The sequence below is a fragment of the Vanellus vanellus genome (assembly GCF_965231255.1).
Source record: "Vanellus vanellus genome assembly, chromosome: 2".
In the NCBI taxonomy this organism is placed as follows: Eukaryota; Metazoa; Chordata; class Aves; order Charadriiformes; family Charadriidae; genus Vanellus; species Vanellus vanellus.
In genome coordinates, this window is record NC_138906.1 from 144,204,160 (window position 1) to 144,232,118 (window position 27,959).

Genomic DNA, 27,959 nt, shown 5'->3' on the forward strand with positions numbered 1-27,959 from the left:
AGCACCACAAATGAGTGAGTCCCCTTCTAAAAAGGACAGTGAGACCCTTTACCAGTGATGGCTTGCCAAACCATCGCTGAAAGTTTTTCCTCTTTGAGCCTGACCACTCACAGCAGCCTTAGGTGGGAATATCATGGTGGTGGTGGGAAGATACTCAGGTGGGCTCCTGCCCGTCCCAGGGGGGTGTCAGAAAGCAGCAGCAAATACGCCACCAAACCTAGGCCGAGGTCTTGCTGGCAGCATCCCCACCATCCTGGTCCTCAGCCATGGCTGCGCTGCACCGGGACAGCTCTCAGGAGCTGGGCTAGAGGACAGGAGACAGGTGCCTTCTCTCCAAGGCAGTGCAAACATCAGAGCATCTTATCAGCACAACTCCCCAGCACAACCGTTGGTTGCAAATCACGTACCGAATTCTCTACATCAGACACCGTAAGAACACAGGGCCATGTGTTTCCCGGCTTTACAAATCATGTGGGGAGCTGGAGGAGGGGGCAGCAATGACTTTGAATATCGCCTGGTTGAAAGAAAGCCATTACCCTTCCACCCCGCCGTGCCCAGGGCCTGGCGTGAGTCCCCACACTCCGACCCCGACCTGGCCACAGCCCCTCGCTGGCCGTGGCGGCGAGCAGGAGGGGTGCTCCCACGGCCAGGGGAGGAACCAGAGAGTGTCAAAGAACCTCAGCACTGAGAGCGCGTTATTCTCAGCAACTCACTTCCAGTCTAAGAGGAACATTTTCTCACTGTAACTCCTCAACCTTCTTCCCACCTCCTGTTTTTTTGGTTTCTGACCTGTTTCCTTGTACATGTCCCTTGACCACAGTGCAGTAATGCAGCGTGCATCTTCTTCCAACAGGTGCAAATTACCATTTGGAAAGAAAGGGTTCCCATTGTGGATGTCCTGCAGGGCTTAGCGGAAACCTGTAGTGTCTCCAGACATGACTCTTGCCAGGCAGACAATGTCTCCAGGCAGGTAGTGTCTCTAGGCATAGCTCTTGCCTTGACAGGCATTTCAGGTGGAGCAGGCATGCCCTGGTACAGAGTATGGCAGCATCTCATGTCCGGGAAAGGCAGAGCTACCTCTGCTGGGCCTTCCAGCCAGATTGTTCATCTGAGCAGCCAAACCTCCCACTGAGTTCAAAACGCAGCAGGACTGTGGTCCAGAAGCCACCACCTTTCGCAAGGGTGAGAAGTGGCGAAGCCAGGTGGTGCCTGCAGGCAAGCCACCAGCTGGGGTGTTCACAGGGCCACAGGTCTCAGCAGGTGACTGCACTGTGGGTTGGAACATCCGCTCTAATGATTCCTCCCCTACTCCTCACATCTCCCACAGGAGAAACTCTGCCAAGAGGCCATCCAGGGAGTAACCAGCTCCTATTCGCAGATTCCTTGCAGGGAGTCTCCAGGCCAGCTTCAGAGCTCAGGTTCAGAAGGACTTTTTTTTGTTCCAGCTGACAGCACAACCACCCTCAGCCACCCCAAAACAGGACCTGCTGCTGACAACTGCTGGTAGCAGCCAGAGGCTGTACATCGGGTAATTAATTTTAACTTGTCATTAAACCTTTCTGTTTATCAGCCCCTTTGGCAGAGAGCGTTTAAAAGCTGTACTCATTCAAACACGAGCTCTCATCAGTCTCATCACCAGGAGGCTCAGTAGGTTCTCCTGGGTCCGGGAAAAGCAGAGCAGCAAGTAGCTTTGGCTGACAATAAACAACCTCTACAGGGGATTTCTCCTCACCTGAAGTCATCTGCTCGGTCTATTGCAGAATGGAATGGAAGTGGCACCCATTTTGATAGACAATTATCAGTGATGCAAACAAGTCTTTCCCTGTGTTTTACCAGATTTTTCCCCATGGGCTTTCTCAGATGGTACTTTCTTGGTTCTTAGGAACGCACTTCAGATGTCACCACACTGGAATCTACCCATGCAGGTTTGGCTTGGGTGCTGTAACAGTATATCTGAGTGGGATGTATACTACTCACCCCGTGAGCATCCAAAGGTGGAGTAGAAGCTGTCATATCTGAAGAGAGAAAACGAGCAAGACACAGTAGTTTCAGATACCTTCCTTAGCAGGTCAGCCCTCTGTGTCTCACACTCTGTTCTGTCTGCAGCTGAGCACTCCTAAGGTACGATGGCTCACAGGCATCAGGGAAGAGGAGCTGGAGAATGCCGGAATTGCTTGAACTGGCTCTGAGTATATTCATGATTCAGAAAAAAAAAGCAAAGGGCCAAACTTGAAGCATTGTTCCTGTCCTACTCAATTCTTACTCAAGGATTTCAGGAGTATAGCCTGAAAGAAATTTTGTGTGTGGTCTCAAGATTTTATTGCCTCATTGTAATGCAGTAAGAAGTAATTCTGTCCCAGGGGACTCTGGCCCTCCCAAATGAAACGCCAAGATCCTGGATCCTGATATAATGATGCAAAGTGGCCAAATTTGGTAATGGATAGAGTTGGGACCTTCCGTGGTCTGAACCACCACTGAGGGCACGTCTGAAGGTCAAAATGGGTTGTGATGGAGCAACCTCTTTGAACTATTACCAGGCATTGTAATTTAGAGAAGCCCTCGGGCTGCCTTAAGTTACTCACAAGATCCTACTCTCTTCTGCTGGCCCTGGAAATGAAAAGAACAGAGTGGTTCTAAGCAGTCATTTCTGCTTTTCCTTCTCGGCTTGTAAGCAAGCCTTGGAGAAGGATGTCGGCATCAGCCAGATTTGCAGAGACACAGGTGCTCTCAAGCTCAGCATTATGGCACCAAGCCTTTTGGTGCCTCCCCTGTGTTTAGAAACCCTAGCCCTGAGTTAGGTGTGCAGGCACACTCTGCAACACCTGGGGACAGCTGAGTACCTCAACTGGGGTCCATAGATGTCTACAGCATCAGGAGAAAGACACAAGGGCATTCCCAGTCTTTTAATCACGGTGGCAAGTCTTTGGCAACAAAACACTGACCTGAGATTACCCTCAGGGAGTTTAGTGGTTCGGGTAGGTGTTTAGATATCTCGCAGCTCAGTCTTAGGACTCCAGGTTTTTAGGTGCCTATAGCAGCACTGGGACAGCACTTCGGTACCCGGATCCCTCAGCTGCCTTAACCCGTAGTGCCTGCACCTGGTTCCTTGGACTGCCAGACACCCACGATCGGGTGCTGGCTGCAGCTTTGGTTTACAAACTGCGGTCTTTTAGGTCAGTTATAAACCCGCGGGGCTTGCCCTTTCTTCGCTGGAAGGTATAATCCCATCATAACTCACTTATGACGGAGCTGGTCACCAGATTGATGTGCACCTCGCTGATTTCAATATAGAAATAGAGAGATGGTGCCTGACTTCTGTCTGGATGCAGCAATCGGGTTCACATAAGGTCTTTTTTTGTAGCGAAGTCTCCTTCCCTGGTCACAGGCGCTCGCGATGCATGACAGCGACCCTGTGTCACCCTCACTCACCTTCGAGGGGTCCCTCGGAGCATCCCCCTGCAGCCCAGTGCTCCCTGCTGCCTCGGAAGGGCTCTGCAGGCTCCTCGCAGCCCGGCACAGGCACTCGGGCACCGCACAGCCCCGACCGACCGTCCTGCGAGCAGCTGCTGCCACCCTCAGGTCACCCTCGCAGGAAACCTCTCCTTCTGCCTGTGCCGCGTGCTGCCTCTAAAACAAGTAATTAAAAGCAAACTCCGCAAAGACACCCGCCAGTATGATTCCTGCGCTTTATTGCCATGCTGGCATCGCTTGCCACGCCCGAGTCAAGGTTTTTAATCTAAAATGCTCCAGGTAAGAGCAGGAGCAGGGGCGGCTGTGACACGGGTGGCACAGACGCAGGGAGGACCATCGAGGGCCACGGTCCCGTCTCCGGACGGAGCCTGAGGTGCAGGAGCGAGGCGGCAGCGCGGACCCGCAGGCAGGGGAGCAGCACACGCTGCCTCGCTGCTGCCTGAACGCCTCAAGCTCTCTGCCACCCAAAAAAAAACCTCCCAGCCCGACACACCTGGGCAACCGGCCAGGCAGCTGCACCAGGCCTGCAGGGACACGATGCTCAAAACAAGCTGCGCCCGCCCTGGAAAACGTGTTCCCTGCAAGGACTGGAACTGCAAGAGGAAAACTGGAAACCAGAGCTAAAAAAGGAGGTGGCCTGAAGTCACCTTAATTCCCCACTTCCAGCTCCCCAGGTAAATCCCCGGCTGGATTTAGACGTTCACATCCTTACACGCCTCTTTCCCAGCAGGAACAGCGCGTTTGCAGCTGGACCCACAGCTGTGGCCAAGGCTGGAAAAAGAGTGCTGCGTCAAGCAATCTTCATTGCTTTTGAACAAGCATTTTGCCTGCATTTATACCACCACGCACCACCTACATCAACTTATACCAGCTGAGGGGCATAGGTCTTGACACAGTTGAGATGAGATAGCAATGGAGGGGGACGGGACCGCCAGCACTGCTCTGAAGGCAGGCGGTGCCCGTCCTCGCTCCCAGGGCTGCTGCGCTGCGGGAGGAGGGATGAGCTCAGCGGAGCAAACTCCGCGCCCGCCAGCCCTTTGTAGCCAGCGGGTTGGCTTTTACTGCCCAGCCAGTTAAACAAAATCCAGTTTGAAGGTGGGCAAAACCTTTGTTCTTATTGCTCTCCTGCTACACCTGTGATCTTTTCACCTCTGTGATATTTCTGTAATTCTCCTAGGGAGAGGAAAAGAAATTACTTGTCTAGAGACCACTTTTATTGGCACATATAAGTGCAGAAGTAAATAAGCCTTGTCCTGAGGGAAATTTTATGTCCTCTCAACAATGCATGCTTAAGCCTACTGCTGGTGATAAGGATTTTTCTTGGAAGCTTCATTCCAGAGGTTGCTTGCACGCTAAAGTAGGGAGCAAGCAGAAATTCTTTTCCAAACAAGTTTTGTTCATAAGAGTGTCAGGGTCAGCAATATTTTCATCTCCAGCACGTTCTTCCCTCCTAATATTTTGTCTGAAACCATCATAGCTGCTGGGGAACAAAAGCTCTAGCAAGGTAATTTCTGGGCTGTGTTTAACTTTCAAATCAAAGTTGGGATTTCAAAACTTGCAACGTTTTAGCAGTTTCTTAAAGACCTTTTCAGGCCATTAAATCTTGCAACATCTTTGGGAGGGGAGATATGGATTACTATTGCTTTTGAGTTATGCTTTTCTTTATTGTACAGCTTTGCAAAACAACATGCAGAGAGACTCAGTGACTACACAAAGAGTAGAGCCATTGCAAAAAGCAGCTTGAGGAAAGCTGGTGCTACAGTTTCAAGTGGCTCTGGAGTTTAGGCAACCTTCCACTGCTCATCTGCGTGCTGCAGGCTCCTTGGTTAACCCTGGCTTCTGGGAGCTGTCAACACTGTTAGTAAAAGACCTCACAACCCTTTCCAGGCCACCGATTTCATACTGGTGGTAATATGTTTCCCTCCACAAAGCAGAATTCCTGAATTCTTTCATCAGATCAGATTTTAAAATCTTGTTGTTCCTGAGCAGATTGTGTTGCTCTACATCCATCACAGATTTTAGAATCGAAGGAGCTTTTGAAGATAGTCAGTGACTGTTAGTCAGTCACAGACCTCGCAGATCTGTACTTTCTCCATACTACTAACACAGACCAGGAGATCACTTACATTGGAAGGAGCCTTTGGAGGTCATCTAGTCCAACCCTCTCTCAGAGCAGGGCCAACTTCAATGTTAGATCAGGTTGCTCAGGATTTTGTTCAGTCCAATTTTGAAAACTGCTAAGGATGGAGCTTCTGGGAGAGCCTCTTTCACTGTTAATCTCTCTTGCTGCGGTTTTTTTTTTTCCTTTTCTTTATATCCAGTCAGAATTTTTCCTTCTGCAGTTCAGAACTGTCACCTTTTATCCTTTTGTTGTGCACCTCTGATGAGAGTTCAGATCCATCTTCTTTCTAAACCCCAGGTCAGATGTCTGACCTCTCTCCTATACAGCCAAGTGTTCCACGCAGTTTGGTTAATTTATCTTCACACCACTGCTATCAGATGAAGGGTTACTAACCACACTTATGAGGTGGAGCATAGAGACTAAAGATAGCAACTAAAAGTCAAAGCAACTAAAAGTCAAAGACATTCGCTAATTTGGACTGCCCTGTTTGAGAGAAATGGTACCAGATTTCCATATAGGTAAAAAGCACAAATTCTCTTCACATCAGCTGCCACTCAATTTATTCCCAGATCACTGTCTGTCCTCTTAGCCGGATGAAGATGGAAAGTGAATACATGTTCACACAAGACTTCATTGTGATGCATATGTACAAGGCCATTCAATGTCCACAAGGCAACGTTGATCCTGAATGCCAGCAGCCTGCAAAATAGTGTCTGTATCCTCTAAGAGACTGTGCTGCAATAAGAGTTGCAAACATTTTCATCTGGATCATACTTTCCAGTTTCCAGCGATTCACAGATCAATAGCAAATAGAATTCAATGACTCTGTAAAAGCCTACAGACATCATCTGAGAGGAAACAATTGCTTTACCAGTGACTTCACAGATACTTGCCAAGGGCAGGAGAATGGTGAGACTTGGGAATCACAGGGTCCATCACAGGATCTGGAGGAGAGCATCCTCCCTCTTTTCACCAAACTCGACGCTTCTTTCTTTTTATTAGTGGTATCTGGTTCCAACCTTGATTTCTCGACCATCTCATCCCCACCCATCCTGCTTGCTCAGCAGGACCTGGCCTTCTTTGGCTTCTCTACCTGACTTTATGTGCCATCTTAGTCTATGCCCACGTTCAGCTCTCCCTCCTACCTGTCCGTCTCCTTGCTCCCCCAGGTCCCCTCCACGTCCATCTTGTCTCTCTCTGTGACAGTCCTGATCTCACCGGTTTCCTTATCCCCTTGGGTCTAGTTTTACTGCTCTGACCCGGACATTTTTCCTCCTTGAGGCAGACGGGCTGTTGGTAGGCTGATTTAACACACAGATGAGACAGTTCTTTGCTGTCAACTGCTGCATTTGTGCCCTGACCAGCAGAGAGCAACTGGCAGCAGGAATGACTGGAAGAATCCCTTGAAACAGCTCGGGTCGCACTGTATTTAGTCATCTGTGGGATGTGGTGTATTCAGGGCCTGATCACAGGTAAAAGCTCTGAGGGAATGCAGCTTGCTCAAACTGGTACAATCGAGCAGTTCTGAGTCTCATACAAGCCTGGTGTGTAAGAAATCAGGAGACATTTGAGCTGCTCAAAAGAAAGAAGTCTTTACCACACATATTCCTACTGCGTTTTTCTTGCAAATGTTTATAAGCTGGTGCAGATTCTAAGGGGAACACTGAAAAACGTGCTAATACAGAAGTGATGCCTTTTCTTTTAATCTCTTCCCACCTCTATTTTAAGTCCTAATCCAAAATATGAAGGCAAGAACATATTCCAGCAGAAGAGTTTCCAGTTCTGGAATAAGGACAAAACAAACTCTTTTCTCCTACCCACAGTCTTCGGAATGGATCAGCCATTTTTGGTGAAGCTTTTGACCCAACACAAATATAAATCAGCCTGGCAGCAGAAAACTGTGGGGGAAAAATTTAGTCCAAGCAGGAAAAGTTTCAAAGGAACAAGTGAATGAGAAAAGTGCTGTATAGCAGGAACTTGCTGACCAACTTTAGCGGTAGGAAGTACTGCCAACCCTTTCTACGTTTGTTATACCTATCTCAAATACGACATTAGCATGAGCAACCCACAAAGGTTCATCTACTTAACTCAATGATTTGGGCAGCTAATCCAGATCCCCAGTCTGCAAGGTTTTGGATAAGCCTCAACTCCTGCACAGAACTCCGTTGACTCAACGAGGCTGTGTCCAAGCCAGCTACAGGGCAGGACGAACACCCCATCAAAGGCAACGCCTTCCAATGGGAGGGAGGAAATTTCAGGCTGCACTTCTATTGTTGAGCAAACTCCATCCCTCAGAAGGAACCTTGAAAAGTCAAGGGTCACGAGGGAGCTCACTGTTACATGACATTACTCACGCTCAAGAAAACTAAAGCCTGGGCCAAGGCAGTCATAATGAAGAGGGGGAAAAGATCTTTGGCTAATTGACAGAAAATACCCCAAAATCTAGCTTGCAGGGGCACAGACTTTTGCCACAGCGGCTGACATTTTGCCTGTTTGGAAGGAAATGAATTAGAGGAGAATGAAGAGCATATGTTGTCAAGTGGGTGTAAATCCAACTAAGCAAACAAAGGAGCACAGGGAGAACTCAGGCTGACATGAAGGCTGAGAGAGAAGAGAAGAGGCTGGAAGCAGCAACAGCAGCAGATGCTTTTAGACAGACGTATTTCCTTAAAAATCAGCTTAGATTTCCACGTGTTGATGAAAAGCCGGGTAAAAGGTAGCAGCGACCAATGCACCTACCCAGGGAAGTTTCTAGCAGAATATCCACAAGTTGGTTGCAGTGTTCAGTATTACTTATTCGGGTCCTGACTCATGATGCTTGTGCAAACACGTATTGCCCCTCAAGAGTGGAACGCTCTCTCATACGTTATAAGTCCTATAAGTACCTTTGTCTACAAAAGCAGACTTGCTTTTGTACGAAGTAATAGCACACAAGGCCTTGTTAAAAACAGATTTCAACTCAGCTTATTCTTCAGTTACTCTATAAAGCCAAAAGTGGGTTTCCTTATTGTTCTTTATAGCCTTCCCAGATCTTCTAGCCACAAACACATCATTTATTTAAGCCACACATAAACAACCATGATTTACGCCAACTTTTCATTCAATGGAAAGCGCATGAGAGAACTACTTTCCTTCTGTGTGTTACTTGCCTGCAAGGGCTGGAGTGTCTCTTTGCAAATTCCTCATGGTAACCCCAGGCAGTTGTCAAAGCTTGTTCCATATTTGGCATTTTAAGAAATTCCCATGAGTTTATTCCATTACAGAATCATTCAGTCACCATTTGGCACCTTTTTTTGCACCAGATGACGAGTCAAAGAACTTCACGATCTCTGAAAAAGCCAGACCTTTAACCGGACTTGACGTCAACCTCTTGTCAGAATGCAAGACATATCTACTGCAGTTGCCATACAAACTTGTATGACAACCAAAGATTGTTATATGGTTCCTTGTCTGACAATAAGCGAAGCGTTATAATTCAAATTGCTATTCTGCAAGTGAATAATGATACAGGGTCACCATCTCAATCACAAAAAAAAACCTGAGCCAGGAAGCATAAAAGCTGAATCAACAAAAATAGTCAGATGAAACCAGTTAAAAAAAGCTCTTGCCGCAGTATACAGAAATAAATAAAACACCACCCCTTCTGCTTTTTAAAATCAGGGTTGGTCTCATTCGAGAACATGCAGTACGCTTGTCTCTTTGGCACTATGCCCTGTACACCAGAAGTAACAGAATTTCTCCAAAATCCCCTCCTCCCAGCTAAGAGCTGGCAAGGAACACAGTATTGATTGCTGAAGCTGAGGGCTGGTTGACAGTCCTCCCTACCCAGTGTGATTCAGAGCCCTGCAGTAGCCGTTCTAAGATTAGCAGACCATTCCCTAAGAGCACACATCTCTGATCTGTTCTCCTGACAGGGCGAGCACTCCTCTCTGGGCCCGCCGGTGCAAAGCAGCTCAAATCGGTGTCATTCTATGGAGTACCCTATGACACATCTGAGCTCAGATGGAGCGCACTGTGACTTGATAACCCTCAACATCTCACCCCTATAATGGCAGCAGGACGTTTAGCTGGCATTGCACTCACCACTCGCTGCCTCAGGCATATCTCTCCGCTCTGTACATTTTCACTGATTCTGCAGCACTAATAAATGTCGAATACTGGCAATCTTTGCTTAGCATTTGTTGAAAAAAATACGCTGCTTGCCATTATGCTTACTCCTGTGGTTTCTGCTGCTCTTGTTTTCCATGCTGCACTGAAGAAGCCACCATTTCAGACCTATTGCTAGGCACACCTGCCTTATTCTTTGGGGTGGGTCCCTAGGAACCACGACTTGGTGGATGAACACTTGCATCTCTCAAAAACTGGAAAAGGCAGCCACGTACATTGATTGACACTTTGTATTTCAAGCATTGCACTAGAACACAGCCATGACTTCAACAGCCCTTCCCTCCCCCTTTCTGCAGAGCAAACCTTGGACCTAGGAGACCAGGGCTGATGGGTGGGACCACGCAACATAAACTACATAGTGCTTTACAGCTGGCACCACTGGCAGCGGATCCAAAAGCCACATCTGAGACCATCTGCTAGGACCTGATACTTGCCTTTCAGCACCAGCCACCTTCCCCAACCTCTCGGGTTTCGCAATTGTTAAGAGAAGGGGCAATATGACCTTGTAGAGCCCTGAAATCCTCAATATAGTTTATCCGTCAACAGTCAGATTAGGCTAAATTCACCACAGGTCCTTTTCCTAGTAGATGTTTCTCACTTATGGGTGAAGAAATTCATATGTCCACGTGCTGCACTCTGTATGAAAACACCAATTATTATACTGTGATTATGCAGGGAAGATGGGCTAGCTCATTTTGCAGGCTGTTGTAGACTATTGTGGGAGAATCACAGATGGCATAATAAATTAGAGTCTGTATTCATGCTTCCTATATTTTCCACAACCTATCCCTCCAGTGAGAAACATAGTTTTCCAGGAGACATCAAATTTCAAATGCAGATTTTCAATCTGCATCATGTGTAATGCCATGCGCAATCTGTTATTTGGGTAGTATTGTTTTACCCAAACAACCAAGAAACACATGCGTACTTCCATCATGCCCAGAAGTTCGTGAAGGGTTAATGAGGGGTGTACATTTGGCTGGCTGGGTGGATGCTGGAGGAGTCTTCTACTGAGCATCACCATGCAGCTGCCACTGCCAGAGATCTGGGGCAGCTTGGCGTAGCAGGGCACAGACGGGGAATCATACAGAGGCTATAAATGGCATTGTGTGTGTTTGTATAGGCCACTTTGGGCTTCTTAACCTTGAAGCAACATTACTTAGTGTGATAGCCCATCTGCCAGAAATCCCTCCCAGAACAACGATCTGAGCCTGGATCACCTTCACACATACAGCAATATGTCTGGGGGCTCATCTCCTCTGGCCTCCCAAGAGCTCCATGGTGCTCCAGCATCAGCTTTTATCTTACTTATTTAGAAACTGCCAAAATAAAACTACCCTCGAGGCCAAACAATGAAAGGGCTTTTGCGCGAGACCTGTGTTTTCCCAGCATGCAGCCACAGCTGTGTTGTGCATGACGTGACGGCATGTAGGATTGTGTGAGGGCAAGACTCTACAGGTGAGGCGAGACGGCCTGCTGAGATAGTCCTGAGGGACTGCCTTGGGCAGAGAAGATGAAACATGGTTCATTGTGGATCCTGGAGCAAACTTCCTTCTCTTATATGTCCAGGTTTCCTCATCAACACTGCCAGCTGGTTTGCTCCAAACCTGAGTGGGCTCGTGTGTGTTCAGTAGAGATGACCAGGGTCCCACAAACAAACCAGTGATGGAACCAAACTGCCATCTACTTGTTCATGCAGAGGCAAGAAACCACATAGGAGATCAGCATCAGCAGAGAGCAGAGAATCACAGAATCACAGAATGGTCAGGGTTGGAAGGGACCTCTGGAGATCATCTAGTCCAACCCCCCTGCCAGAGCAGGGTCACCTACAGCAAGTTGCACAGGACGGCATCCAGGCAGGTTTTGAATGTCTCCAGAGTGGGAGACTCCACCACCTCTCTGGGCAGCCTGTACCAGTGCTCTCTCACCCTCAAAGTAAAGAAGTCCCTCCTCATGTTTAGATGGAACTTCCTATGCCCAAGTTTGTGCCCGTTACCTCTTGTCCTATCACTGGGCACCACTGAAAAAAGACTGTTCCCATTCCCCTGGCACCCTCCCTTTAAGTATTTATAAGCATTAATAAGATCCCCCCTCAGTCTTCTTTTCTCTAGACTAAAGAGACCCAAGTCCCTCAGCCTTTCCTCATAAGAGAGATGTTCCAATCCTTCCTACAAACAGGGACAGGAGCACAACTTACAGAAACTTACGGGCAGCACAGATCTAAGTATGATCAGTCTCAGATAATTACTAATTGCAATAATCATTATTATATAGATTGGCTAAAATCTCTTTCTTGAGTTACAAAGCTGCAGGAAAGCCTTGCCCTTGCTAGTTAAAATAAGCTGTGGGAGCTGTAAGATATCAGACAGCCTTTGTCTAACAGCGAACGGGCACCACAGCAGCACAGCACCTGGATAAGCGTGACCACCACACTCCACCATATACAGGGTGAAGAACAGTCTCTTTAACAGCCAGCATAAAATGTTGAAGAACTAAACTCTACCTATTAGCACAATTCTAATTGTTACCAAGAACACAATTTGAATGCCAAAAAGATGTTCGTAACTGATGATGTTCTCAATCATTCTCTCACTTGGGTTTTATTTTCCAGTATCATACAGCATTTAGAGTTAAAGGAAACTCAAAAAACCCTCTGAAATAAATATGGATGGCAAAGAGAGGTCAGTGCACATGGCTCTCTGTTCCCAAACTGCATCAAAATGCAAGGGAAACGTTTGATGATGGGTTAGGATGGACTGTGAACTCAGTGACGGTCTCGGGAAAGACAGAGCACTAACTGTTATAACAAGGAGAACAAACCAATTTTAACTTTTTTCAGAACATTAGCTGGGCTTTTAGCCACTGCTATCACATGTACCAAATATCCAGAGGCTGCACATCATGTGGCACAATGCAGAATTACCACAATGGAGACCTACTCTTGCTTGAGGTCTTTTTAATTCTGTAAGTTTGCAGTATTTCTGAAAATCATCCAATCTTCTGTTCTTCTGGGCCTTTCAAAGTAAAAGCTTAAAAGCTGTAAACTTTTCAAAGTAAAAGCTTAAAAGCTGTAAACTGATTTCAAACTTCTGCACCTTCAAAGAAGAAGGAAAACATAGCCATTAAAAAATACACCATGAAAATATGCTCAGTGCCCAGTGTTTGGCAGAAACTGTCCCTAAAAGGAGTCAGCTAAACGTAGATAAGCCTGTACTCTGTATGTCTGAGAAATAAAGTTTGTTTATTGTCCCAAGTAAAAGCAATAGGTGAATTTCAAAATATTTTGACACAGTATCAAGCTGTGGTCTCAGAATTTTGGACCTCAGTTGCTATTGCTCTGAGGTTCATTAAATTGTAAATTCAAGGCAACAAACACCTACCCCATTATAAAGCCGCAGTTACACAGGTACATAACTTTTCATTGTCAGAACAAGAATCCAACCAGTCTTCTTAACAGCATATACATGTATATAGCATTGCCTAATCTTATAAAATTTGGCTCAAGAGCTGCCACCTTTACAAGCAATAAATCTTTATGGTCAAATGAAAACTATAAACCAAAGTAGAAATACATAGGAATGTCCATAAAAACAATCTCACTAATTATGATACCAAAGGAACAGAAGACTGGAAAGCAAAGCTAGTTTTTAAAATCTGTATTATGATTATAGTAAGTATGATTAACTTAGTAATAACTGTAACTGTGTATAAACACCAGGAATCACATTTATCCAGAAATACACAGAAGAGAACTTGGCAAAAAGAACAAAATGTAACTGCACATCCGTATAGCTGTTTACTATACCTATGAGGAGGAGGATGCAGGCGGTAGGGAAAGACACTTCAGTTTTATTAGGTGGGGGAAGTTGGACTGGTGACATTCTGGAAAACGAAAGAAGCATTCTCTTTTATCCTTTCAAGGAAGGGATCAGCTAGAGTCTGATGTTGCCCAGAGAAATGTTTCCATTGCATCAGCTGTGACATGGAGAGCGGTTTCTTTGAATCAGGCTTCCCATGATTTTGGCCGAGCTGGCAGCTTCTAGATGCAGAAGGCTTCGCTGAGGAAGGATCTGAAAAAAAATGATGCAGTAGATTAATCAGAAAAAACTAGGACAGAAAATTTCAGTCTGAATCAATAAGCCAGTTGGTGATAACAAATGAGAGAAAATAGACAGCATATATAATCCTGCTATGTCATTGAAACACAAACATATGTATCCATAGTAAGAGGGGAAAGGCTGTTTCTTGCTCATTGATTGAGTTTATCAAAATCACCATATGCTAGCGTAAAGCCAAATCCTTTTACACGTGGATGGGAAAGGAAATATCTTATCTAGCAATTTCCTTTCTTCTGTTTTCCTAATTCTGTGACATTTGGGCTGCTCCCATTCTTTAAGTAAATCTGAATCTAGAAGTATGTTGCAGCAAAATTCGTGCTAGTTTCTATTTCCTCCCAGAGGAGTCATTTCAACCAGCTAAGAATAGTTTGAATAGCTATTTCATTGACTTAGCACACCAGAGCTATGCACTCTGTACATCCAGATTATGTCAAGTTGTTCAATATACACAATATTGTATACTGTAGATCACAGTAAGGAAAAGACTATTGCCTGTGAAGCACAAAAAGAGGAATTCACTTTTGACAAAGGATCCTAAACAGTATCAGGTCACTGCAGGGTATGTCACACATTGCTGGCTTCATGACTCATCTGATGCATGTGACAAATGGATGGAAAAAATTGCATCATTTTGGATGGAAAAAATTGCATCACTGCTGCTATCAGTTTCAAACCTGTCGTCAAATATTTTCATAGCAGTGTTATGTGCTCCTTAGGAAAGACCAATGACATGAACAGTGTGATGACTCAGAGTATTCTTGAGTTTTTTAAAGTTTTGGAGAGCCCATAAAGAGTCATATATGCAAGACTTTCCTTTTGACTGACATATGATGCACATTTGCACTAGACATGCAACATATTTTTTTACTGGCCAGAAGAAAAATTAGAATAGATGCACTTCTGAAGTCATAGAATCATAGAATACCAGGTTGGAAGGGACCTCAAGGATCATCTGGTCCTACCTTTCTTGGCAAAAGCACAGTCTAGACAAGATGATGGCCCAGCACCCTGTCCAGCTGAATCTTAAAAGCGTCCAATGATCAGGAATTCACCACCTCCCTGGGGAGATTATTCCAATGCCTGATTGTTTTCATTGTGAAAAACTGTCCTCCTGTGTCCAGTCGGAATTTCCCCAGGAGTAACCTGTACATATTACCCTTGTCTTTGACATGTGACTCCTTGTAAAAAGGGAGTCTCCACCTTCTTTGTAGCCACCCTTTAAATACTAGAACATGGTGATAAGAGTCTCCCCTAAGCCTTCTTTTCTCAAGGCTGAACAAACCCAGTTCTCTCAGCCTTCCCTCATATGGCAGGCTTCCCAGTCCTTTGATCATGTTGGTGGCCCTTCTCTGGACCCTCTCCAGCCTGTCCACATCTTTTTTGTACAGCAGGGACCAAAACTGACACAGTATTCTAGGTGTGGCCTGACAAGCACTGAGTAGAGTGGGATAATGACTTCTTTGTCTCTGCTGGTGATGCCCTTGTTGATGCAACGCAGCATCATGTTGGCTTTCTTTGCCACTGCAGCACGCTGTTCACTCACATTGAGCTTGTTGTCCACCAAGACCCCCAGGGCCCTTTCCACAGAGCCGCTCCCCAGCTGGGTAGATTCCAGCCTGTGCTGCACTCCTGGATTATGTTTTCCCAAGTGCAGGACCTTACACTTGTCCTTGTTGAACTTCGTAAGGTTCTTGTTAGCCCACTCTTCCAGCCTATCCAGGTCTTCCTGCAGGGTGGCTCTCCCTTCCGAAGTGTCCACTTCCCCACTCAGTTTGGTATCATCGGCAAACCTCATCAGGTTGCACTTGATCCCTTCATCCAGATCACTTAGGAAGACATTAAACAGCATTGGGCCCAATATTGATCCCCGGAGGACCCGACTTGTGACAGGTTGCCAGTTTGAGAAGGAGATATTTACCACCACCCTCTGGGTGCAGCCTGTCAGCCAGTTCCCCACCTACCACATAGACCACTTGTCTAGACCATAATACATCAGTTTCTCTAGGAGAAGGCTGTGGGGAACCGTGTTGAAAGCCTTGGAGAAATCCAGGTAGACAGTGTCCACCACACACCCCACATCAACCAAGCAGGTTACTTTGTCATAGAAGGTGGTCAGGTTTGTCAAGCATCATTTGCCCTTGGTGAATCCGTGCTGGCTTTTCCCAATCAGTTACTTCATTTGACTTGTGATAGCCCCCAGGAGTATTTGTTCCATAACTTTCCCAGGGACTGAACTAAGACTGATGGGCCTATAATTTCCTGGATCCTCCTTTAAACCCTTCATGTAGACGGGGGTGACATTAGCCTTCTTCCAGTCTTCTGGGATGTCCCATGATCTCCACAACTTCTCAAAGATTATGGAGAGTGGCTTCGCAATGATGTCAGTCAGCTCTCTTAACACCCTCAGGTGGATATTATCAGGGCCCACCGATTTGTAGAGGTCAAGCTCCTGTAATAGTTCACATACCAACTCTTCCTTCACTTACAGTGGGTCTGTGTTTGCATCAACCTGGATTTTTGTTCCCAAGGCCTGGGCCCCTTACAGATTACACACTCTTAACTCCATAAATTACACCATAACCAGGTAAAACAATAGGCTTACAGCTTTGTAACTGATCTGAAAGCCAGTAGAATAGCAAGCAACCCATCTGCATGACCTATGCACAGTTAATTGCTTCCTTTCAAGATTCCTGTGATTTCCTAGAAATGGCGCTAATGTGAATGGACAACAGGAGCTTGGTCAAGAACATCCAGTCTCACTGATATGTCTTATGGAGATCACTATGAAAAGTTCATCTATTGTGAAGCCTGTATTATATTGTTTGGCTCCTCTTTAGTTTATCTTTTGAATCACACTCGCTAGAAATGGAGGAGACAAACCAGTGAAAGTTCTTGGCCTTTTCTGTGCATTAGTATCTGTCCCCAGTAACCTGGAATCTGGTTCCCCGATGAAGTAATTTGAAAGCTTTCTATTCTTAGGAAAGGCAAAGAGACCAACTAATGGTAGCTGCATTCTGGGTGATCAAACTGAAGACCATGACTCACAATTTGACTAGGGAACTGATAAGCCAGTTTGTCCTTTGCTCTTCAGGAAATCAAACTTTCCCCTCACTCTGTCAGTTCCACCACTTAAGTCTAAGAATGACCTTCAATTTTCTCCTTGATTTACTGCCAAAAAGGTTCTGTTCACTGGGGCCAAGATATGATTACCCTTGAGGAAGTCTGGTTACATTCACTGCCCTGAGATCCGCGAAACTGTTGTTGTGGTTGAACTGATGGAACAAATATGCGTTCAAATCGTAAGACAAGCATTCAAGAGTGTTAAACAATTGCAAAATGCTAAATAAAATTACATGCACCAGTGTTCATCACAGTAATATTATAAAATTTCTCTGGATTTGCAGTCCAGGAGCTCTACCTGCCTCACTGCACACCAGTGAGAAAGTCTGGCTAAAATTTAACACTAAAGGTGCGTGTTCTACACAGATCCTGTAATAGTGCCTAGGTGGAGGCTGGTGTATTTTAGAACATAACTTATTCATGCGAAACCAGAAGGTCTAATTTTTCAGTCCTTAAAGAGAGACACAAAGGCAATTAAATCAGTATGTGGAGGAAAATTAAAGGAGAGTGGCAAATCCTTATGGCTACAGAAACACTGTGCTTTCACTAACCAAGTCCTCCTCATTTTGGATAGAATGGGATGAGAAAGGAATACAATTCCAGCCTACTACCTGGAGACATGCAAACCATCAAGCAAAATAGTCTCACTGGGTCTGTTGAACACATGCGCTCTTGTAGCCATTTCTTTGGCTCTTTTCATTGTGGTATCTGTGTGCATTTAGAAGACAGCAGTATTGGTACCTCATTATCACATCTGTGATACTGTGTGGGGATATTTCATGCCCAAAGGAAAGAAACATACCAGGGCAATAGACACGCCTTCCTTTAAGAAATTAGATGAGCTATAAAACTAAAACGGATGAGATGTAAACATAACTTAAAATATTTTTTCTTTTTTAATCCTGCTCCTAACTTAAACCTATATACCTGTATGCAGCAAGGTATTTAAACAATTTTGGTATGCCAAAAGATCATGAGAGACTGACTCCTACAGAAAGGATAGACGTGAATATTTGCAACTTGGGTTTAAAACTCCCAGAGGATCTTCCAATATTTCTCAAATACCTATTTTAATCATCCTGCATGAGCTTTAGCTAATAACTGTGAAGTGAAGGGTTATATTCAGAGATTTGGCCTATCATTATCTAGATCTTCATCTGGTACTGGCTGGTATAGCTATCTGCAGATAAACAGCTTTTGAACCAACGCTTACCAGCTACTCATTACTGTCCTTGAATATTTAGAAACAAACCACCACACAGTGTCATTTGGTTGTAATGAATCACTAGTTGAGCTGGCCATAGCTAATTCAAGGAATTAAGAGGCATGATACATGAATTGGTTGTTACTGCAAGGAATGAATCTTTTCTCCTCTTCATCTTGTGAAGGGATTCTATGGATTAGAAAAAACAGCCAATATCTGGAAGATCCCATAATGAACCTCATTACTTCAATCCTATTTTACTGAGCATCAGAGTTTTCTCCAATGACAGACCTAAATTCAGAATGGATGTACTACCTCAGCAGTGGCCAGAGACAAAGAAAAAGAAACTCACTTTGATGGTCTTTTTTTCCCATACAGTCGCATTCAAGCAAGTCGTGGGTAACACAGCTGGAATCTTCATGAAGAGTAAAGAGATTTCTAAGCTCCTCTATGGAAAAATTGATGTGTTCAGATGTCTTGGAAAGGTCTACAACTGCCCCAGAAAGGTCTTGTTTGCTGATCTGTCTTTGATAAATCTTTTCTTCTATTGACCCTGTATTGAAAAATAAAAAATACACTGGGATAATTTTTGACTAGTATTCTGAAAAAGAAAAGTCAAATCCATTTCTTTATAATAATATTCATAGGAAATGCTAAATCACTATTTTCCGTTATTAAAGCAAAAGCAAAGCAAATGAATCAATGTGATGCTTCTATTTTAACTGAATTCAGAACAAATTATATATATTTTCAAAGAGCAAATGATTTTCAAAAACACTCTCTCCCTTTCTTTTATTGACAAAATTTCAATAGCTGTCTCACTCTAGGGTATGTTTGAGCACCATCTCTGACCTGTGGTTAGCAGTCTGTAGATGTACACGGCGTGTTTCTGACCATCTCTCCACACTCTGGCCATTGCCTGAAGAAAGCAAAAAGATGAAGAGCATTAACAGCCTACTATACAATAGTATTTAAACTAAAATTTGTAGCCTCAGCCGATCAAATTACCAGTTCTTCTAGCTCATTCAAAAAGATGTTGTCAGCTTTTCCTCAATAACTGTTTTTGTTTTCACAAAACTCTTCTGTTACTAACTGTAAATAATTTTGAAAACGTAATTTACTTTCTGCCATTTATGCTGCCCTTTCTTTCTATGCAGTGTAATAGGAAGGTAGCGGTTTCACCTCTTTCCTGCCAGAAATCCCCTCTCCATATCTGTTTTCCTTGCATTAGCAGCTGTTTAATATTTCAGGAATACTCATCATTCTCCACCATTTCCACACGTTTTTTGCCACAAACCAGCTTTAGAAATGACATTCCAATTTCTTTTAAAACTGTAAAACTAGTGTTTCACACACCCTTTAATTCTTAAACAAACAAAAAATAACTGAGTACTGTTATATGATTTTTGTCAGAAATGTAAGGGTTACACATACATATTGAGTACAAGGACACAAACATGGCTTGCGGTCTTTGGCAACCTGTAGCAATTTTGACTGATTTAGCAGACTGTGTTTCAAGCAACAAGACAAGTGACCACATGAGGGTACTAATTCACACTTGGAATAGGAGCAGGGCCAAGAATCAGTTTGTTTCAGGTATTGAGCAACACGGCATTACTCTACAATAAAAAGTTTCTTACTGCGTTGATAAAAAAGGTTTTTTAAAATTGTTATTGTTAAGGACCATTCTAACTGAGACTCTTATGCCAACTAAATAATCCCTTGAGTCCAACAGTGCCGTTACAAGAATAGCACAGCACTGGCTTTGTTTTCTTTCTTTTAGCATCATTGCCACGTGATTTTCTCATTCTCTTAATTCTGATCAGAACCTCTCCCTTTTTCCCAGGTATTGCAAATCAACAGCAGCACTTGCTATGCAGTCTAATCATAATTTTCTTTTCTTTTTGGAAACAGAGTGTTGAGAGATATTAGTTGTTTAGCTTAAGTAAGTAAATTTTAATTAGAATAAATTACTTAAGGTTATAAGATAGTGTGATTTATGCTGCTTGCCTAGCTTTACTTAGCACGAGTAGCAAGATTTGCTGAAGCCTTTAGGCTGCAATAGAGTTCATTTTCTTAGTAATTTTCCTAGCAGCTGGTAGAATGTGGTGTTTAGTCTTTTAGTATGAGGAAAATGTCGATAAGACACTGATGATTTGTGGTTTTCCCTAAGTTTGGGACTTCACAGTTCCCCATGTTCTGCCAGTGAGTGTAGGTGCACAAGAAGTGTGAACCAGAAGATAAGGAGGCTCCAACCGCCAGCAGGGACTGCAAATCAACAGGATAAGAGCAGTCAACAGCCAACCTGCCTGCCCCGACACAGAAAAAGAATCTAATAAAGTGTTAGAAGACCCCAGACCACAAATCACCATTGGACTAAAAGACATCTGAAGAGCACATGAGGAGAAGGTGCATAGATCGCAAGGGTATAATTGCTCAGGGATTTCTTTGTTCGATGTCCCTCTCCGGAGGCCCCCAGCTAGCTGACCTTGCTGCTGTACCTTTCAATTAATTTATTTATTTTTACAGAATCCAATGCCTGAGACTGTTCTGTGGGAAACCCCCAATTTGGGTTATACTCTGTGCATATATTAGAAAACAACTGAGCGCATTTTTCAGCATCCTCTCTCAGTCTCAGCATTTTACTCCACCGTGAAGCTAAATCACCAGAATTCCAAGGCTGATTAGTAAATACGTGTACCACAGGGGAAGCCTGGCCACCTGCGGTCAAGTCTGAAGAAGGAGGGAGTGCACCCGAGAGTGTGTGGAGCGGAAAGGGGCACCGGTTGACTCACTGGAGCCACCCGCTGCGAAGGGACCTTGGTCCCAGCAGTTAAAAACTCATCTGGTGTGTGTGTGTGCGACGCCTTGAATGGTGTGTGAGTGCTCAGGCAGCGGCATCTCCTTTAACACACAGCAACTTTCCAGTTAAAAAGAGGTCAGGAGACAAAGGGGATACAGGACTCACTCCTCCAAGGAAACCAGAATTTACTCTTCATTTGTTACTGCAAGGGGGCTTCTAATGACACCAATATATATAATATGACAGAGAAACATTTCTTCTTTTCTCCTTACATACAGTTTTTCCCCAGTAATATACTTGTCCAGATGCAATGTGTTAATTGGGTAGCAATAAGATGTGTAAAGTCAGGCACTTCAAACTCAATCAAGATCTCATTGATGCCCACCCCAACCCCCTCATACACAGTTGTATCAGACCTGAAGATCTGTAGCTGGATTCCAGTCGATATCATACAGGATCAAATGAGATGCTCCGACCAGATTCAGTCCTACTCCGCCAGCCTTTGAACTCAGCAAAAAGATAAAGGCTGGACTGAATTTACTATTAAAAGTATCAACAATCTGCTGCCGCTGGGAGACAGGAGTATGTCCATCAAGTCTGGTATAAGAGTATCCATAACGTTTGCATGTCTCTTGTAATATGTTTAATGTCTGAGTGTAATTGGATACCAATACGACTCTGTCAAACAGTAAAACAAAGTTATCTTATCATCTTAGGCCTTGGTAAAATCCAATAACAAATTACTGAAGACATCAAGGAAAATAAAATTACAAGTCAGGCAAAAATTACACATCAACCTGAGGTTACTCATGTTTCCTAAGAAATAAAACACTTCCAATTAATTTGAAGCACATACTAGATTTGGATGCATTATACCTACTGTCAAGCATTCAAATGTTAAATAATGAATGTTTTCCTTCGCAACAGAATTTGGCTTAATGCACAGATTGCAGGGATCCAGAACCAACCATATAGATATTTTTTTTAAAAAAATCTCTATTTATACAAAATAGCAGTTGTTAAGGCAGCATTTGTAAAGGGTGTTGTAGCAGCTAATAAATAATATATATATGCCTGTACTTACTGAAAAAGCTACTGTGAACTTCCATAGACAACTTTTGAAAATTCTAATAAACAAAATCATGAAAGTCAAATAGGAAAGCAATGACTGCTACATTTTATGACTGAAAAGAACTGGGATGAAGGATAGCAAAAGATACCACAAACATTATAGTCTCGATATTTGTTGTTATTTTATTTAAAGCAAAATCAGTCTCCTGATCCCTTACCCTAATGACCCATACTATATTGGTGGGTTTTCTCTGAAATTTTGACTAAATAAGCTTCAGAGATCTGCAAATCTAGAATTTCTATCCTTCCAGATATTGAGGATGAGTCTACTGAGTGGACAAAGAAAGATCTGTTGAATTTAAGCCATAATAAGCACCATTAGGGCATTTTCTGCCAGATCTTGTTTGGAGGTCTTTTATAATCTAAACTAAATGTACAAAATTACATTAAAGGTGCTCCATCTTTTAAAATAATTTTTATTAAAAACAAGTGCTGATGAACTAGACAAATAATTTCAGGGAAAACCTGACAAATTAACATTTTAAAATTATTTTAAAGTATTTTTAGTATTACATTTTACAGTTGAACTACATCCAAGATTTGTTTGTAAAGACTTTGCAATTGATTGATTGATATTTTTTGTCAATCAACCCCAAATTCACACCTTTGTTTTCATTCAAAAATAGAATATAAACTTTAAAAGAGGACTAGAATTGATTCTGTATATTGCAAAAACTATTTAGTGCTAATGACAGCAGAGAAACAAATGAAAAAGAAAGACGAACAGCATTGAATTAAAGCAACAAAACTGTTACAAGTGTAAAATAATGCCTTAACACCATCTGTAACTCAGCAGCTCCCATAGCACTGATAGAGGGAAAGGTCCTTTTTCCTGATACCCCTGATTCTTTTGACCTACAAGAAATAAGGCCGCTACATTTAGATATTTAGTTGTTATTGGTTTCAATGGCTGCTAGGCATATAAACCCCAACAACAGGCACAGCTTCTAATTTGCAAAGAGAGAACATCAGGAAGAAACAAATTCCATTACATCAGTGCCAAGAGATCTGCTGTTGTTTCCTGCTACTGAATTACAGCATGGCCTATTTAAGCATCAACTTAAATAAAAGCTAAAAGCTAAATACTTTTGGAATAACTGGGCTTTAAGGCAGGAGTATGTAAAAAAGTTATCAAGGGACACAAGGTCATGTGAGATTTCCACGAATCAGCAACTGCACAGTAACTAACCATGTGCATCTTATTACCCCATGATAAACAGAGGTTTTGCTACATGTTAGTGGCATTTACCACAGGGAAAATAAGCAGTTGCTGTGCAAGTTCATCTGTTGAGATTGGTTCCCCTGAACAGAAAAGGCAGCAAGCACTAAGCAGTTAAACATCATTAAAGAGGGAAGAACTTATAATCTAGTAACTAAAAATATTTTAGTGCAATTTAAAGTATTTAATATATGAATAATCTCCTCAAGGAGATACAAAGCATTGGAAAGTCTTTGCAAGTAGATAATATGTCATAGTACAGGGGCTGTAGCAAACTCTATCTTACTTGCTGGAACTCAGTATGAAAAATACATGTATCTTTATCTTGAAAAAATATGAAGAGCAACTTTGAAAATGTCAGCCGTAAATCCTAGTTTAGTAATTTAACATGGAAGAGCCAGGAGTACAATGCATGAATGTGCCTGGCATCTCTGTAAACAGTTGCAATGCCTTTTTTTTTTTTTTAATATTACATCCCCATGCATTTGAAAAGCAAAACAATAACAAGCAGGTCACTCCCATTATCTCTCTTTTACCTTTCTTTCACACTTGCCTTTCTGAAGAGTTGAGCTCATGGATTGCTGCTAACAACTTCACCAGCACCTGCAATTTTCCTGAATCAGTTTCAGAGAAAGTGTCCGAAGTATAATCTTGAGGAAAGACATCTATTAGACCTTCGTAGAGACTGAACTCATCATGTTCATCAGACACAGGATCGCAGCTTTTTTCCTGTTGAAAAGAAAAGGATTCAAGTCCTATGTCCTCTCTAACATGTTTTGGGTTTTTTAAAAACTTTACTATACTTTTATTACAAAGACAAAAGGAGACACTGAAAGCTGCCACAAAGTACTGTATCATGTGAGCATTACAATCTCCCAATACTGCATTTAAAGCACAGTTTTAAAATACCTATAGTGTTTATTTTGCTTTACACCCTTTAATGTAAGACGTTGTTTGCAGCTGAGTAGAAAGTTGATATACTTAAAACTGGAAAATGCGTTTTACTTCTACTTCTCTACTTAAACAACCACACAGATGTACACCCACACCAAAGCCATGCCTATAAGTTGGGGGGAAAAATCAACACTCTGCTTATTCTTTCTAAATCCCATGACACCTTATTGTGGAACTCCCCGGTCATTGACTTTTTTTAGGAAGATGCTTCCATTATGATTCAGTTATGCAACTGGAAGTGAAGAAAAGCTAACAAGCAAAACCAATAAAATAGAAGAATACAGGTAATATTTTGCTGTCATTTGAAAATCAATGTTTCGCAGGGAGGAAAAAGCCAAACTAATCAAACCCCAAAACCACAACAGTAATAAGTGACTTGCACATATAGTCCTTTCCATCCCTATAATTTCTGAAGGGTTAAACTTCCACATATGGAAATTTTCTAATGCTTATACTATGACGTAAAGGCAATGAACTTTACTCAGCAGTGTTCAAAGTTACAGAGAGGTCTGTGCTGTGGACTTTAATGAATGTCCACAGCACAGTCATGAAGTGCGTCTTTTAAGACAGACTTACATTTCCACCCACCTTACTTGGACTTTGACTAGTGGCCATAGAAGTTAGTATTACCAAGTTCTAACTATCATGTTATTTACCTATAGGAATGCGAACAGTTCTATAGAAACAACAAGGTGTACAGTGTGATAGGATCCCAGAAGTGGAAACAGAGACATCTAGTACCACTAATATCTTGAGCCTGCAGCTCCCAGTGTCACCGAGCTTGAGGGTGAAATTATCACATGGACAGGAAGGTTTCAGAGGAACCAGCAGAGTACATGGAACGATCTCCAGCTGACAGTGTTCTTTGTAAAATTTACATTTACATGTATTTTTACAGATATTCAGAGTCAAGATTAAGACGGAAAACGTATGAAGAACAAGAAAATAACATAAGGCAACCGGCGACTGGTGAGGCACCTTCTCTGAGTACATTCAGATTTCCTAACATTTATGGTTTTGAAAGCAGGTCTCCCAAAGCAAGCTGTATGTGAGAAGAGAGCATGGAAATAACCTTAAGTAACACGCACATTGACCATAATATAGTTCTAGTGAGCTTTGCCTGCTGAGATGACTAATTGTAGGCACCCACCCCACGCAAATAGATACCTTTATAGCTTTAAACAGAAGACATGGATGATTGCAAAGTTTTTTCAAAGCTCCTATGCATATTAGGTGAGGACTGTTTTCTAGCTTGCCTTGTAGACAGGACCTAATAACTTGAGAACTGAGCAGTTTTCGATACAATTCAAGTTGCAGTGCTGTTGGTCGGCAAAAGATTATGCTTTCCTTTTTGGGGGGCAGAAATTTGTTTATAACCTCCTGTGTTCTCCTAAGAATAAAGAGTCCAGTGAGGCGTGTGAGTTCTGCTGCTCTTTTTTCTCCTAATTCCTTCTCCTCCTAAAAGAACAAAGCACAAAATTAATGATAATCTTGCATTTCATTCCAATAATTTCTGTATGATTTTAATTAGGTAGTTAAAGAACGTTTTAAACGTATGATACCATTCTCTAACACAGGACTGTAATGATCAATTCTTCTCCAATTAGTACCACTGCTTAGTTCTAGGTTTGGTTTCTAAAGTCTTAAATAAAGGAAAAAATGTCCCAGAAGACATCCAAGGCTCAAATTACATTCCAGAATTTCCTGACTGATGCAATGAAATCATACAGATTTTACTGTACTGTGGAGAAACTAAGAATGAATAAAGTATGGTATAAATGAATAAAATGTGGTAATGCACATGGAGTTTTTGTGAATGCAAGGTGCTGGAAGAACAATTTTTGCCTACTAATTAATAGGCAGCTGAAATGATGTGATCTCAACATGCATGTATTCTTCCAGCTCCCTTTGGAGAGCAACTGAATTTATTTCAAATAGGAAAGTGAAAAGCTTTGGCTACTATTAGTAGTCCTGAGCTTCACTTTATTCCATAGAAAGTATATTTCACAGTGCTGCCTATGAATTTTCTTCTATAACTGCATTTTTTTAAATAATATACCTTTGTTGCTGAAGGTTCTCTAGACCTGACAATTGGTTCCTCATATATCTTTCTATACGTGGATAAAGAACCAAGTATTCCAGGATTCACAAACTCTATTAATGCATAAAATTCTTGCAAGTCATTTTGGATTGGAGTACCTGGGAAGAGAAAAAAAATACAATTCTGCGTTTGGTAACTTTTTCTTGAAAGGGATGAAGTACAATCATTGAATGCAGGGTTTAACGTTAAAACTGTATCTTGAAAACAAATGTTTTGTTTCAATGTGAATTACTCGAAGTTCTGAATTAATCTAAAAATTTATCAAGATTAATAAGCTACTCTCCTATTAAACAGACTGCACATGTAATTGTTTTGACAAACGAATTTAAAAAGTCAAATTCTAAATCAATTTTATTAAGTAACTACAAAGCAAAACAATTAGTGTTTGTAAACAGAGTCCTGATTCCTTTAAAGAAGTTCTCAGGTTTCTTGCCTGTCCCTGAAGTCAGACAAATTTTACATTTATTTAAAAAAAATTGCAAATAATCTGTTTTTACAAGACCCAAGATTTGTACATTTTATACCCATTGCCAAAATTTATATGGTGCTCCTGCCATACTTACAATAGCTTTTTCCTTTATCCCAACCTAGTACTATTAGCATAGCTAAATATTAAAAGTAGCTACAGTTACTAACCAGTAAGGATAATTCTCTTCTCACAAGACAGACTAGTAAGGGCTGTAGTTGTCTTAATAGAGCTATTTTTCAAACGATGTCCTTCATCACAGATTAGGAGGTTAAATTCTATAGCCTGAATTTGATCCAAAGATCGCAGTAGCATCTCGTAACTGATTATCAGAACTGAATAAAGTGGAGAACCGCTGAATTCTTCTACTTTGTGGTCCTGCAGGTGTAAAAGAAAATATATCATACAACCATTCTTTTGGAGATCGGTCATCATATTCCTTAAACATTCAGTGTCTACAGAATTTGTTTCCTAGCATGATACAAGACATTTACTATCTCTTCCATGAGTTTGGATTATTGATTCTTTCCTAATTTGCAAAGGAAATATGGGATCTGATGCAGCAATTTAGAGTTTTACCACCTCATTAAAAGAAAATTTATTATTCTTTTAGGCCTTCAAATCCTCTGAGACATATTACCGTGAAGGTGAAAAGCACAGGCTCCCTGTAACAGCTTCCCAGTCCTCGCATTTAGGTAAGCTTCAAATTAAAGCCAAGATAGCAAAGAGGCATAAGTAGCTGCCTGTGCATTCACTTTGGGATCTCAAGCTACAGGGTGCAGCAATGTGGTCCAGTAGGAAGTTACCAAGTTCTATCAAAATTCCTCTCGTAGTTTGGAATTGAATATTATAACAACTTTATTACAGCCCCTTAACATTGGTGGATTGGCCAACGGGTAAGGGCAGCCTGGGACTCTGAAAGCAGAGCCCATAACCAGCCCCAGAAAACATGCCTGTGTAGTGGTAAATAAATGCAATTGATTTCTAAACCCTGTATTACTGGTCAGAAAATGGCTGTGAGCCCCTCGACTCTTATATACCCTTTAAACCCTTCTCCTCCAATAGACATCAAGGCTTTTGATG

General features: G+C 42.5%; 1 protein-coding gene across 1 annotated transcript in view; it reads right to left on the bottom strand.

Annotated features, from left to right (window-relative positions):
* Positions 1–13,541: 13,541 nt before the first annotated feature.
* Positions 13,542–27,959, bottom strand: part of RAD54B (RAD54 homolog B) — a gene marked incomplete at its 5' end in the record, with an annotated part of 68,013 nt that continues 53,595 nt past the window's right edge. Inside the window, 8 exons of the mRNA XM_082499348.1 lie at positions 13,542–13,830; positions 18,555–18,755; positions 19,055–19,121; positions 21,422–21,683; positions 23,903–24,084; positions 25,477–25,767; positions 26,369–26,508; positions 27,047–27,254. Coding sequence (XP_082355474.1) covers positions 13,613–13,830; positions 18,555–18,755; positions 19,055–19,121; positions 21,422–21,683; positions 23,903–24,084; positions 25,477–25,767; positions 26,369–26,508; positions 27,047–27,254 — 1,569 coding nt within the window. The 3' untranslated portion in view covers positions 13,542–13,612. The remainder of the gene's footprint in view (positions 13,831–18,554; positions 18,756–19,054; positions 19,122–21,421; positions 21,684–23,902; positions 24,085–25,476; positions 25,768–26,368; positions 26,509–27,046; positions 27,255–27,959) is intronic.